This window comes from Salvia splendens, chromosome 10, assembly GCF_004379255.2.
Source record: "Salvia splendens isolate huo1 chromosome 10, SspV2, whole genome shotgun sequence".
NCBI lineage: Eukaryota > Viridiplantae > Streptophyta > Magnoliopsida > Lamiales > Lamiaceae > Salvia > Salvia splendens.
The window spans coordinates 17,090,751-17,106,213 of NC_056041.1; the positions used below are offsets into that span (position 1 = coordinate 17,090,751).

The 15,463-nt window shown below is 35.3% G+C and overlaps 1 protein-coding gene, 1 long non-coding RNA gene and 1 pseudogene across 3 annotated transcripts; 1 reads left to right on the forward strand and 2 right to left on the reverse strand.

Moving 5' to 3' along the window:
* Positions 1-749: 749 nt before the first annotated feature.
* Positions 750-1,738, forward strand: LOC121752696 (annotated as a pseudogene).
* A 1,262-nt stretch (positions 1,739-3,000) lies between these two features.
* Positions 3,001-4,680, reverse strand: LOC121753311. The gene is made up of 2 exons (XR_006040385.1): positions 4,583-4,680; positions 3,001-4,380 (listed from the first exon to the last, which is right to left on the reverse strand). It is a non-coding gene; the product is annotated as an uncharacterized LOC121753311 (long non-coding RNA).
* Positions 4,681-6,423: 1,743 nt separating this feature from the next.
* LOC121753003 lies at positions 6,424-14,069 on the reverse strand. Of its 2 annotated transcripts, none has more exons than XM_042148132.1 (10): positions 13,773-14,069; positions 13,406-13,604; positions 12,059-12,293; positions 11,681-11,850; positions 10,889-11,031; positions 10,576-10,753; positions 9,896-10,475; positions 9,403-9,515; positions 8,296-8,539; positions 6,424-6,863 (listed from the first exon to the last, which is right to left on the reverse strand). In XM_042148132.1, exons 2-10 carry the CDS (start codon positions 13,594-13,596, stop codon positions 6,636-6,638), a joined length of 2,082 nt encoding a protein of 693 aa, XP_042004066.1. In that variant the 5' UTR covers positions 13,597-13,604; positions 13,773-14,069; the 3' UTR covers positions 6,424-6,635. The 2 variants fall into 2 exon arrangements, with proteins under 2 accessions (XP_042004066.1, XP_042004067.1); XM_042148133.1 differs by having other exon boundaries at positions 13,406-13,607.
* Between the last annotated feature and the right edge of the window lie 1,394 nt (positions 14,070-15,463).

The window sequence follows — 15,463 nt, forward strand, 5'->3', positions numbered from 1 at the left end:
AAAATTACTCAGTCCCGTGATTTTTTTTGTGCTTACCGTGGAATTTAAGGGGTGGTATAGGCCTAGCTAGGCAGCAGAGCAGTCTCAAATTATAACTACTAGCACACGAGAAAAAATTGAATTAAAAAAGTTAGTTTTTCCTCAGTCCGCCATTTATATTCACATTTTTACTAGGCATCAGAAATTATTTAAATTTGTGAAGAAAAAAAAATTAATGGAATGTGAGTTCTATTTTTATAGTACTTTAATTGATTTTATAATAGAATATGTGGTGTAATAATTTAGTTGAGTGGTGGGATCCACTTACCTATAATAAAAAAAGGCAAATAAAACTTTAAAGTTATTATTCTTTTTTTTTCTTTATGTTGTTGTACAGGTGTACAAGACTACGTCTACAACTATTAAATTTCTCAATTTTCTACTCCGATAAATGGCAACCACGTTAGTGAAGCGCAAGGAATGCAAAACTATGTTTTGTGCCACTGAGAGGATTAGGTCAAATATTTTAAATTAATTCGAATCTCATCAGGACTATAGTTGTGCTCGTCACATTTGTTTTTTCAAGTAATATTTTATTCGTGATCCTAAGTTGTTGTACATATATCTTCATATATTAATGTCTATCATTACTGTCATTGCATAATTGAAGGAATGAACCGGCCATACCTTCCCACTTTTATAAGAAGAGCTACATAATCATATCATATATATCCATCAAGAATTCATTCCCTAAATAAAAAATTTACAAAATGGGGCACTTGCCGCACGTCGATGATGCAACTCAACACCACCAAGGCGTTGAGTTTCAAGAAATCCACCAAAGCTCGACGAAGACCTTTACAAACCGCCTCCCGGGTTCCAACCTCCTCCTCCCGCCGCCACCAAGCCGTCAACTAATCGTTATGATAAGCCGCCGGCGGCACAACCCTTCCCTTCTCTTCAAGACCAAACAGTAGAACCCTTCCCACCAAATCAGCATATTCAAACCCAACAAGGGATACCAGTAATTGTGCCTCAGGAAAATAAAGCGTGGAAGTCCAATCTTTTCGATTGCATGAAAGATCCCCAAAATGGTATGTAACCATATTGTTACAGACTCAATGTCTCACATCAGTTGCTGACACAGACACACACATTGTATATCATATCCGTATTATACTGTCATCTAATATGAAAATAGTTTTTTGTTGATTATGCAAATTTATATTTCGTTTTGCAGCTATCATAACCCTATGTTTCCCGTGCGTAACATTCGGGCAGATCGCCTAGATTTTGGACAACGGAAGCACATGTAAGAATATATTTTCAGCTTTGAAGCTACACATATTTGATTATTTATAAATGTTCTTTATATTCACAAAATTCCACTGTCCAAATTTTCTTATGGAACGTTCCTACTCGTATACTGAGCACGTTGTTTGGATGGTTTGTAGCTTGTACGACAAGCGGAATACTGTACTCGTGCATCGCGTGCTGCTGAGGAGTGTCGTGCCTGATATCATGCGGGTATCGGAGCAAGTTGAGAGCCAAGTTTGGGCTGGTTGAGTCCCCTGGGCCAGATTGCCTCATTCATTGCTTCTGTGAGTATTGCGCTCTCTGTCAAGAATATAGGGAGCTCAACGAAAGAGGCTTCGACCCTTCTATTGGTATTCATACTACACCCTCTCAAACCTCTATCTTTCTTTAATTTTATACAATCCATATTAAAAGTTTCGACCCTTCTATTATTAGTATACATAGGTGGCGTTCGGTTTCCATGACTAATATCATGAGGCTATCCATCTAGGATTAAGTTGTGGGATTATTTTAGTTGGAGGGGGGAGGCTATGACTAATTATCATGAGACTATCCATCTAGGATTAAGTTGAATGGTTCAATCTTATGAACCAAACATAATACATATTTAATCGTGAGATTTAATCTTGCCAACCGAACACCCTCATACTAGAATATGTTTTCCATGTAACTATGTATTTTAAATTGAATAGCATATTATTTTGTTATAATTAAGGACATGCGGGAAATGAGGCAAAGCAAAGGTGGCAGCAATTTGGAGTAACCCCTCCAATGCAGCAAAGGATGATGTGATGATGAACCTACTTTCTTTACTTTCCTCTATTTTTCCCCCTAAATAATGTACAAGTTTCTCCCATGTTGTATAAGTACATGCTTCTTACTTTTCTTACCATCTCTAATGAGTGAATTTTCATTTATTTTATTTGCTGTAATATCCATGACATGTTGAATAAACCATCATATAAGTATAACATTTCATATTTGCTATATAGTGCAAAATGTAATTGTATTAGCGTCGAGTAAGATTGTTTCTACGACTATTAGTAATTTCAAATTTATGAGTATTAGTAATTTGTTACTACCATATATCACGATTCAATAGTTTTCAAAAAGGGGGGTTTTATTCCATGACAAATGATCTTCCATTTGACTAAATAAATAAACTGTAAATGAGAAAAATAGTGAAAAGTACACATATATTATTATTATTATTATTATTATTATTATTATTATTATTATTATTATTATTATTATTATTATTATTATTTATATTCTTTGTATAATTAAGTATGCAAAATTATACAGGAGGCAAAAACATAGTTGGCAATTTCCACGTATAAATATTATGCAATTCTCAATAAAGTGGTTCAATAAATGTCTCCAAAATGACTCTTTTAGTTTTAGTTCCATTTGTCAAAGAATCATTGGTGGGACATACCAACTTAGAGTGCTACCTTGGTATGGATGAACTAGTGAATCTTTTCTCAAGACACTAGGATGAAATAGGATTGCATGCAAGTTTTTGGGCACAAATTTGGTTAAGGTGGCTAACAAAAACGGCCTTCAACCATCCTAAAATCCAATACACACTTACTTTTGACACCAAGAAAGGATTTATGGCAAGTTCTATAGATCTATACACATGCTCATTCACTCACACTCAGGTAGAAATACATAAAATTTGTGAACTTATGACAATAAAAGGGCTCAAAACATGTAGTTCATTTCAAAACAAACAATCCATCCTTACCATCACAAGCATATCAAACCATTTACCCAACACACATTTCTAACACTAATCAACCATAACATAACAAAGTTTTTCTAAAACATTCAAGGACCAAAGTCGAAGCATGATCTCAAAAGTAAGACAAACTAAGATATGAAATAGAGTAAACTGAAAAATAAGTCAAATAACATGTTAGGTAACTACTGGTGAATAGAGATGAGATGGTCCGCAGTGACAACATCTATCGCAGGGGTTCGTTCACCATCGGTACGAACTAGCAGCCATCCTCTCAATAACTTCTGTGGCTTCTCCGCAAGTCTTCTCCATAATTGATCCACCAGCCGCGATATTCAACCATAGCTTCGTATCATAGTTGCATCCATAAAAAATGTGGTAATTTTGGTGTTTTTATCAAGGCTGTGAGTAGGGCACTTCCTTAGAATCCCGTTGAATCTCTCCCAAGCCTCGTGGAGTCTCTCGTCCTCCATTTGTTGGAACCGCCAAATATCCTTTTGCAACTTCGAGGCTTTACCCCAAGGATAGTACTTGTCGAGGAAGGTGCTGCGCCATTTCGTCCCAAATGGAAATGGTTCCACTCTCCAAGGAGTAGAACCAATTCCTGGCCTCGGCTTTGAGAGAAAAGGGAAAGAGACTGAGCTTGATGGCATCACCTGGCACTCCTTCGATCTTTATGGTCCCACAAAGTCTGGAGAAATGAGCAAGGTGCACATGTGGCTCCTCGTCTCTCGAGAGGCCAGCGAATTGATCGTGTTGGATCATCATAATCGCAGACGGCTTCACCCCAAAATTGTTGGCATCTGTTATCGGACCACTCATGATTACCAATTTTTGGTGCATTTGTCCAATAAACTCGTCTTGATCAGCCATGTTTACTTCTACTTTGGTGGAAATCCTGTTCGATAAGAGCATCACAATGGCAGATGTCCCAGCAGACGTCGGACCGGCGTGCCGGATGTCCGCCATTAGGCAGCATACATACGGACACGGACGTCCACTGCGGACACCGGAGTTCCGCGGCTTTCCGGGACGTCCGTCATTGCGTTGACACGACGGATGTCCCGGCGTACGTCCCATATTTTTTATTGTTTTTTTTGTGGATGTCCGTCGGGATGTCCTTGGCCATTGTGTAGTGGGATGTCCTTATGACGTGGCAGTGCAGTGGGATGTCTTTATGACGTAGCAAGAGGTATTTTTTGGAAGTCCGTCGGGATGTCCGCCGGGACATCCGTCCCATTGTGGATGCTCTAATAGTGCTTGAAACACATGATTATTTTATTACTCCATTTTTTGCAGTTTTTTTTTTGGAGGCGGTTTATCGAAGATAAAGGAACTGCCTATGGATGGATGCGCAGATTAGAAAAACAGCAAGCATTCAGCAGATAGCAACTAATTTGAGCCCTAATTTCAATTTCATATTCGAGCGCTAATTCCTAAACACAAAAATAGAAGCAAAGTGTAGGCTTGGTTTCGAATTTTGAGGCGAAAAAAACGAGATATAGTTTGAGTTTGACAAAAAAGTGAGCGAGAAAAACTAACCTCGACGGAGAGCTCATAGGCCGGTCTTGACGCGGCGGAGGACGACGACGGCTGCTGCTGTTTGTGTGTCTTTTCTCTCTCGTTTTATAAATGGCTAGATTTTGTTAGGGCATTTAAAACAGATCATCAAATTATTTTTATATTTAAATTAAAAATTTCTCTATAATTCTATTGGTGTATCATTTTTAACCAATCCTATACTATTCACGTGTTGAATTAGTTTTAACTCTTTAGTGTAGCCCAAAACATAACGCTACTATAAATTTAGTGAAATTTCTAAATTATGTTGTATAATTCAAATAAAATGTACAAAAGAAAATTCATGATCGATTAAGGGAACTTGACTAAATGTTTTCGATGAGATCGAGCTAGAATTGTTCATGAACTCATTTTTCAGAAGCACGTCAACTTTGATATGCCTATATTTCATATGTATATGCAGCTACTCAATTGGACATGATAATAATTGTGATGGTAAAGATATCTACTTTATTTATTTCTCAACAACTTAAGAGCTCATCTATTGAACGCTGCCTCCGTCGAAGCTGTTGAGTTACCCGATGTCCACGACGAACTCATTGATGGCGAGGGTCCTTCTGTGGCAAATGAGGCCGATGACCAGCCCCAGGTTGAGGTTGTAGAACCCGCACTGCCGGTTGATATGCATGTTACCATCTATTGTCACATTTTCAATAAAGCTCATCGACCTGGTAAAATGAAGTTTATAGCAACAAGTTTATCACCGAAATTAAAGAAGGAAAGCTGCCAACATCAAAATAAACGGTATACAATTTTTTTTTCAATATTATAAGAGGTATACTAATATTTCATCATTTTTTTCTCACCGTAAGAAGTGCTTGCTAACTAAATTATGAAGTTACAAAACTTTTACAATGTTGAAATCAAATCCGACAGATGAAAAACTTTGAATTAGATTTCAATTTGACTTCCATGCTTCGACGAATTTCAAATTCAATTTGGATAAACTTATGAACATATATATTCTTTTCTTCCGAATGCAGAGGCAATTATAATTATAGTTATGATTGTGCAAAATACGCAACTCACATTCGAATTGGTGTTTATATAGTACAGTTTATATTGTGCAAATCTATATTGATAATATGAGTTATATTTATATTAAACTGTATCGTAGATATATCTTTTATTCTAGAACTATAGTAATCATTTGCTTTTATTTCATTATATAACTTAGTAACATTCCACCACTATTTGATTTTCTATCTTATTGCACAAAAAATCTTTGTTAGTTGTTAGTACTAACTTTACATTATAATATCAACAAAATATATATTAAGGTTCGATTACCATCCTAAATTATGTATGTATGTACAAAAAATGTAAAATGTGTACTATAATTTGTAAACTCTACAAATTATAATTTGAATCTTTTCTCAGTTATGCGATGATAACACATTTTCAAAAATATTTAGATATCCCTATATTACAAAGCGCAGCATCGAATAACGCAATTCACACTCCGACTTCTTCATTCATCCTAACCCCATCGGCAAATACTACTAAAATAGTATGAAAACATGTTAATGCTGAATTAATATAAGTAGCATGTCAAATTTCATGTTCGAGTGTCGGCACAAACATTAGATTGATATTGTCCACTTTAAGTCAAACCCGCACGAATTTATTTTTAGATCATTTCAAAAGGCCTCAAACTAATTGGGGTTGCACATAAATTATATACCTACCAACTTACTCAAGCCTCCTGATATAGGATGAATTTGTATTCAAAAGTACTAAAACTTAATTTTCCAGCACGTCATATCCCTACTCAAGCGTTGGAGTGAAATTCAAAAAAAAAGTTGGGATAAAATTGATATACATTACTAAACATTATGGATAATATACATAAAACTTTAAAATCGATATAAAATCAACAAATCACTCAAATGAGGGACTATACACGTAGATTAATCACTCAAATGAGGGACTATATAAATATATTATCAACATTCACGATTACACATTTACATTAATATGATCGGGAACATGTAGGCCAAAGATCATATTTGCGTCACCTTTTTTTCTTATCTTGGTTGACTCGTTCCAAAATTACAGGGGCGGCAGGTATGCTAAACCACCAATCCCTTAACCTCCTCATCCATCTTTCCGTGCTCGGTCTTCTGAGCGGTGAATATCGCGTAAATGTCTCCAAGAAAACCAACAGGAAAATATATCGAACAGGTAAAAGAGCAAGAAGCAAGGCCAGAACCAGAAATGCGATGGCAACTCTCTCGGTAGCCTGAACATTGCATATATAGAAGGTAATGCTTGACGTATATAATCGAAGAAGAATTCTTCAAACATGTAAACTCAAGAATATAGCCATAAATATGATAGCAATGACAGGCTCCAGTTTATCCTATGTTCAATCTTGTCATTGCTAAACAGAAAAAAAAAATTACCAGAAAAAGTATTGTTTTCTTTCTCTACTACATAATAAGACCAACTTTTCAAGAAATTTAATTTTTTCTCTCTTTAGCACCTAAATGATAATGATCTGGAACATACAACTTCCACCTTTTAATTTTAACAGCGACAGTAACCTAAAATCATCACTTTCAGCTTTCATCCCTATGACTAAGGCTGACATAATATAACACGAATCTTAAGCTAACCCTTTTGACTGGCATATCTGCTGCAGTTCAGCATTATTCTAGGGATTGTCTCTGGCATAGGACAGTGACTTAGAGTGAGGTATCTTGTATTCCAATTTCATAGCAGACTTTGCCGAGTGAATGAAAACAGATTAACGAAAAGGTCTCTAAAACTATAAAATCCTCTCAAGTCTGGAGGAATTGTGATAGGAACATCATTTTATTTAATAATTTGACGCAACCGTGAAAAAGCAAGAGGCTGTTTTTTGTTCCCTTTCCTTCATATATAAAACAAAACAGAGATTACTCATCCCCTATGGACAACAAAGGAACACAAATTCTTTTAGTTTCTGATATCTACTACCTCCATTCATAAAAAATAGTAGTACTACTGTTTTTCATTTTGGATCATCCACCAAAATTAATCTCTATCTATGGTAAGTTTCACTTTCTAATGAGGTGGGTCCCATTTTCACTAACAATACTTTAACTAGTACTTTTTTATCTCTATTCCTCTCTTACTTTACCAATTTTAAATTGAAACCCGTGCCATCCACCACTAGAACTATTCCTCTCTATTCCTCTCTTAATATTTTTGGTGTACTGAGGGAGTATAAAAATAGACCACATTTGCCATTTTGGGATGTCCCTTAAAAATAGACCAATTCTATTTAAGGGAACACTTTTTCTCTCTAATGAGGTGGGTCCCATTCTCCACTACAATACTTCAATCACTTTTTCTTTATATCTCTCTCTTATTTTACCAATTTTGCATTAAAACTCGTACCGTTTCAAATGTTAGTCTATTTTTTAGGGACGGAAGGAGTATTATATTTGTTTCTTGAAAGTTTCCTTTGTCTCAGAAGCCTATTTAGGTCAATAAGTGTCAGTCCTTAGCTTCAAAAGATTTGGACCAGTAACCTACATCTAAGCTGGTAACTGCTCATGCAGTTTGGTTTCAAACAAGAACTTAAAATAAGGATATGTGAAGTTTTGGTTTAAAACAAGTTCAAATAATAGTAGGAGTACTAGTTAATGGACAAAATTCAGGAGAACAAAGACAAGACAACAAAATACCTGTGGGAAAATGGACAGTAGTAAGGCACGACATTTCAAAAGAAGTATATTTCCATCCTGTATTAGCTCCTCAGCTTGGGAAATACTATTCTGCACAGCCAGAAGCTGCTCCATCGTATTCATTGGAGGTGGAGCTGTTACCTTCAGTTCATCAATAGGCATTCCTTGCCCAAAATAACGTGTAAGCAACATGAATACTGCAAAAAAGATGAACAATGCTGCCAACGCATAGCTCAACCACCCTCTGCAAACGAAGCGTAGGAACCATCTTAATAAGAGATTATCCTTCTACTTGCATCTATTCAATGTATATGTGCAATCAGGAGATTAGTTAGGGCCAATCATTTCAAAGGCAGAAGCATCTACATAAATGACCCCTGGTCATAAGTCCTAGCTATAGAGGAGATAATTCTTCTTCTATTTTTCTTTTCACTAACAATTAGCACTGCTACATAAGACCTTCAAACTAGTATAGCTCACAAGGAGAAGTAAGAAAGCACTTCATAATCTAGCCTGTAAAGAAAATTTTTACGTAGTATTATACATTAAATATATCACTATTACCCAAAAGTTGTACGACTTAGGTGCTCATCCAGCTTGCTGAAATTGATAACTAAAATTTAGGTTTTAACATGTCTTTCAAGTTTCAACTGAAAACAGGGTTTGAGGTCAATTTCAGGAAACCTCAAAATTTACTATATAATGAAGTATAGTTTAGGTAAGAATTAGCCAGAAATCAAATATAGAGAGGAAAACTAATTACTATTACAATAAAGCACAGCAGACCTCTTAGGGATGGTAAAGCTTAACCATCCACTATCACTTCACCTAAAAGTGTGGAATTAACCACTCTATATGAAACTAGCAACACTAAATAAGAGATAATGTATACTATTCCTTTCACGATAAGCTTGGGCTCCAAACAAATAATTTGAAACAATATATTCTTACTTAGTGTATATTATTACGGATCGACTTTGGAAAAGGTTCACGAGTTATTTTGTTTGAATCATGAGAAACAGAGAAGGAAGATTGTAGGAGAGGCAACACATCTTTTTCACACATGTTTTATCGGAACTGTCATGGTCGCACAAAACATGAACTCACTTGCAGATAATACAGGTGAAGACCAAACAGAAGGCCAGCGATTTGGAAGGTTCTTCCCAGGAGAACAAGAAAACAAGCCAATTCCAGATTTCTGTCATGGGAGAAAGTACTTCCTGCAGTTTTACATAAATCTTCAGAAACAGTGACTTGTGAATATGAGTGTTTCAGATAAATAATACCAATCAAATGGGAGAGAGGCCTGGAAATATCTCTAAATTATTTTATTCAATCATTACAACTTTATTATAGTCATGGTCCTAATCCACTGTGTACTTTGATGGATTGTTTGATTTTTAGCTTGTTTGACCATCTTATCCTTCAAATACTCAATCCTATATTTTATCAATCTATCCCATTACTCAAAGTAAACACCCCCTTATTATCACATTAGCACGTGATATCAAAACAGTGGGCAGTAAAGAGCTAGCCTTCCAATCATAATCATTCCCACGGGATTCGATTACAAGAATTGTATCACTTAAGCATGCCATACCTTCATTACAGCTAAGTTGGTGTCGATCCCATCAACTTTAACTCCATCAACTGTAGCTTGAGCAAGCACTACATTCTCATAGCTACATCTAGCTTCTTTAACAGCTTTTTCCAAAGGCGTCATCTCCCCAACAGTAATTTCACCAACCACTGGTCCACTACCATTAACCAATCCCCAACTTTTCCCAATAGAAAAGCCCAAATTAGAAGCAATAGATAAAGCAGAGCTTGAGTAAACCCCATTTCTAGGTGCCCCTGCATTCTTTTTATCCATCTTACCGCTAGCCAATGTGTTCACAAGTTCTTCAAGAATCAGATCACCAAGTGGAAGCTGATCACAAACATTGAACATAAGAAGAGCATCGAAGCAAAGAGGCTGTGTGAAACTCATTTCTTTAAGGGCTTGAACTCGCATAATCCCAAATATAGCTTTCAGAAGTACTTCTTCTCGCTCGAGGCCACTAATCCGGAACTTCAAAACAAACCTATGGGCATAGAGAACCTCACGAATAATAGCTAACCAATAGTCACGACGTGTGTGACCTTTAAGCTCGGGAAACTCCACCACAACAGGTTCTAATCTGCACAATAACTCCTAATAAACCTATATGCTCTCCAGAAAACTTGCAAGGAAGCAAGCAGGCATATAATGAAAAAATTGTATAAGAAACATCATCTTACAGCGCACTTGATTTGTATAAGACCGCCTTGTCAAAAAGCCTGGTCCCCCACGGCCCAGTAAGCTCAGGTTTAACAACTTGCTGCAAATCATCAGCAAGGTCGTATGACTTTGCTTTATCATAAGAAACAACAAAAAGAGCTTCAAAGTATAGAGCATGGTCAGTCAAAGTCAACCTGCCTGCAATGACAAACATAGCCATCTCTATTTAAGAAAAATAATGCACCTCCATAGAATTCTAAGTCTATGTACCCCATTATACACATATTTCCTACTTAGTTTTATCAACATAAGGTAGGAAATACAATTACTTACCAGGCCAAGCTGAAGTACCCACATGCTCAAGAACCGGCTGAGTTGTAACAGTTCCATCAACTTCTAGGATTTTTTCCCCTCTTACAGCACGTATGGAAGAAAGGAGAGATGACTCAGATTGGGACTGCAACCTTCTTATTGCCCTGAAAAACATGTGCCAATGATAGTTTGAACATATAAGTACAGAACAAAAACTTACTTCAAGCAGACCTAACATGGTTAAAATACTTGTTGAGCAAAATTAACTTTAACTCTCTTGAACATTTTCTGATCCTTCAACATCATTGGATCCCACAGGGGCATAAAATAACAGTAAGATACATTTCAGTAAGGTTGTTAACACTAAACACCTTGACCAATAGCCTAAAGGTCATTTTTGTCTAAAGCGTATTTATTACGTCAAAGCCTCAAACACATCCTACTATGATGACTATCATAAGCTGAAAGATGCACACAGCTCGCATCATTAACAAACTATGCTGCACATCCCCTTCACATAGTTTGTGGATGCAAACTATGCTGACAAAAGTTGGAATAACTTGGTACATGCACTCGTATGCATATATACTCCCTCTGTTCAATAGGCCATCTCACCTTAATTGGACGTCCCATTTCACTAAGCCACTACCTAAAATAGAAATTCAACGAAGAACAAACAACCCAACATAATTCATTAGTTACATCATATGCCATTGGCCCAGTTGCTTTACACGAAACAGATCTAGGTTTCGCAAAAACTTTTCCGCGTAGAAAAAAGAGATTGAATGGAAAAATGCCAGTGGCAGGAATTACCTTTCCAACCGAATGAGGTACTTGTCATAAACTGAGAAACGAAGTCGATTACTTGACGAACCAGCAAGCACCTCAAAAATTTTGTCACTTACAACCACATCAGCAACAACAGGAACTGCCGGAGAAATCCTAGAAAAAGCCTCAACTCCAACCGTGACATCATCATCTGCCTGTTATAAAATAACGGTCATGCAATACATTACAAGTTTAAGGACATGGTGTGCTAATTTTCAATTCATTATACTGAATGAAGCCCAATTTTTTCCTTAGAATTTAGTATAATGGGGTATATAGAACTACAGTCAGAAGCAGAAAGTAATCAGTATTCGCATCGGAGGTGATCCTGCTACACGGCCACTCAAACAGTAAAAAACATACATGCAGATATGGTTCACTGGAAGCCTCAGGAAACTCCCAAGCAACCATCATATCAAATGTGAGACGTCGAAACTTCTTGTCGTCCAAATAACCATTTACATGTATCGACCAAGCAAGAGCCAAGAAGCAACAGTATTCCAAAAAGTTCCTTGCAAAGCTTGATTGGTGCTTTAAAAAATCTGAAACCTCTGCATCAAAGTTTTCTCGAAGTTGGCACAAAGAAAGGCCAAGGATTCTGCATCATTTTGTATAATAACTAATAAATATTGAAGGCATAATAGCAAGCATGCAGAAAAGCAAATATTAATTTTTCACATTTAATTATAAGGGGTCTAAAGAAATTAGATATAGTAATATACAGACTATAGCAATTAAAGGTAATCAGCAGGTGTGTTTTAACTCTATTGAAGTCTATCAGTCTGTTTAGGAAGTTTCAACTGCATATATCTCTCCACATTCACTTGACACTTGATACCTACTGTTATGACAAACAGCTCATCTGGCTATGACCTTGACAATATAACCAAATTCAATAAGTGGAACACATTAGCTATCCATTCTCAGGTTGGACAGTAAGGGCTGGAGAAGGCCAGTCACTAATTCTTAAAACTAGCATTCTTGAAGACCAAAGAGTCAGGTATCTGAGGCTCTGCGTTCCTATGTTTATGGAGCTTATGTAGCTGGAAAGGAGCTAAAAGTAGAACACCCAATTCATATGGAAATGCCGCAAAGGTATAAGAGGCAAACCGAAAATGACTTATCGCTATTAAAGCAGTGTGGTAATGAGGGCACACTAATATAATTGCAATTTCATTATTTCAGTATAAATCAACACTCAGGAACTGCTCCAAAGTCACAGAAATTCAACAGAAAATTCCAAAGTAAACATAAAAAACATAGATACTTATTAGGCTTCCTATATTTTAAACTTTTCACTGAAATTATTGAATAAAAATTAACGAACTGGTTCAAGTGTTTTGTTTAGATCATAAATATCCTTTACTCTGGAAATCTAGAGGCCTAGTTGAAACATTTGAATGAGAATTAACAACAAGTTCCTTTGGCCATCGGAGCACTTTGCCTAAATCTATATGGGCTGCCTTTTTTAGATAATGTTTTCGTTCATGACATGCTAATGCAAGGTCAAACATCTATCCTGCAGTATGTATAGCTGATTGACAAGATACATAATTTAGCTCAGATGTTATAATTTATCAAGTTCCATCCAACTTAGTTGATACCGGAGTAACCTATACTACTATTTTTATGTATCCAGGTTAATCCTCGAAAGTAAACCGCGCCTTAAAAAGGGAAATGATCAATCAGCAAACAGAGCATGGAACTAACTTGGAGCATCTGCGGACGACAACATTTGCCGTAAGGGACAGCTCCGGGAGCCAGTTTTTCCCAGCAGACGGAGACCGCTCCATATCCTCAATGTCTTCATCGAAGGCACTTTGCTTTTTAGTCAGCCACTTGAATGACCCTTCTTTCACTAGACCCTCCAACATGTTTCGGGTTTTGTTCACCATAGCCATTTCTACACCTGCTTATTTTCAGATTAGCGCCAACTAGGTTAACAGATTAACAAGTAGAAATCCGTTAAAACTGCTTAACGCCACTGAACTATATCGCCGCTGATCAATAATTTTGAGCCATTAAAAGCATGTGTAAAAGCATATTGATTACGAATTGGGAAGGGTTAGCAACTTACAGCTGAGAAAGGATGGAAACGATAACCAAGAGACATGAAATTTTGGCACTAAATTAGGTCGTCAACACCTCAAAAATCCACATGTTTAAACGAGAGTGGTTGATCAAGCATTCGGAGTTGTTTAATAGGTTCGTTATCGGCAAAGATTTAGAGGTATTTGAATGATTAGTAGAGAGGGGAATGGTGGAAGGATTGAGAAAGGGGTTTTAGCTTTGACGGGAAAGATGAAAGTGAGACGAGTATGGCGGTAGGTGGGACCAGGAAGGATTGAGAATTGGCTAAACGTGTGAATCTATCCTTTCGCTTTCTACGATTGTCTTCGTTAAATGAATTTATAAATAGAAATTGCATAATTAAAGTAGAGTACTCCACTTATTTAAAATTTGTAATTACCCGCATTAGAATATTCATATGATCATATGACCAATTTCATAAGGCGTAAGGGCGTATCAATAATCAATAATTAATAGTAATGAAAAATCTAGAATTAGTCGTATTAAATACTTAATAACTTTACTCTTACTTTAGTCTCTGGCCATGTTTGGTTAACGGTAGAGTAAAGTTGATAAGAAAATTGATTCCTAGGAAAATGAATCCAGGAATATAATTCCTAATAACTTTACTTTCATGTGTTTGGAAATATCAAAATTTTAAATTTTATATTTGATTTAAATATCAAACTAAAAATATACTAATTATTCTTTTATTTTAAAAATAATAATAATTTAAATTTTTAATAAATTATTAATTACAAATAATAATAATTATATTATTATATTTGTTATTACGATGTATAGTTTAAGTATGGATTATTTATCCTAATATATAATAATCATAATAAATATGATTATTATTATTATATTTAAAAATATTATAATTGAATAAATTTTATAATTCAAAAGTTCCCTACAACTTTATTGATTAATTATTAATTTATAAAATAATAATTATTATTTATTATTATTATATGATTTATATTATATAATCATATTTTAATTATTTAATAAATTATTAATTATAATAGTAATAACATTATATATAAAAATTATAATAATATAGTTATAATTATGATCATTTTAATTATAGTTATTTATTATACGAGTATGATTTATAATTTTAAATTATTTTGAAAACATTGTAATTAATAATAATAATAATAATAATAATAATAATAATAATAATAATAATAATAATAACTATACTATATTACATTAAATATGTAAGAATCCTAAAACTGGGAAAAAGAATACCTAAGAAAAGTTAGGATTTAGAATCCTGGAAAGTTGTACTAGCTTTCCTTGTTCTCGGATTCTGATTACTTTCCCAGTTTGATTAAAAAGCCAAAACAAACACATGAATTTAAAATTTAAGGAATCAGATTACTTTCCCAGACAGAATCCCGACAACCAAACATGGCTACTGCTAGATTCTTATTTGCACAAAGCAACAACTATCAAAGCAATATGTATGGTGCAAGAATTTGGTCATCATAAGCTCAAGAGCAACACGAACTGACATTGCAAACTGTCATTGAAGCTTCACCTATGGTTGCTTGCTTACCTAGAGTTTGTCAAAGAAGATTACTCAGAGTTATTCAATTTCTTAATCAGTCTCTGTCCAATATTTTATATCGTAACAATGTATGGAATTACAGATATTCTGCAAGAGTGAGTTTACTATGGGGGTAGGAT

What these genes read in the sequence shown, in the direction of transcription:
- LOC121753003 (XM_042148132.1), bottom strand. Translation starts at nt 13,596, where the DNA reads ATGGCTATGGTGAACAAAACCCGAAACATGTTGGAGGGTCTAGTGAAA. An exon ending in TTATACAAATCAAGTGCGCT is followed by an intron (nt 10,476 to 10,575) that starts GTAAGATGATGT and finishes GTTATTGTGCAG; the next exon opens with ATTAGAACCTGTTGTGGTGG. An exon ending in CCAACTTAGCTGTAATGAAG is followed by an intron (nt 9,516 to 9,895) that starts GTATGGCATGCT and finishes GTAAAACTGCAG; the next exon opens with GAAGTACTTTCTCCCATGAC.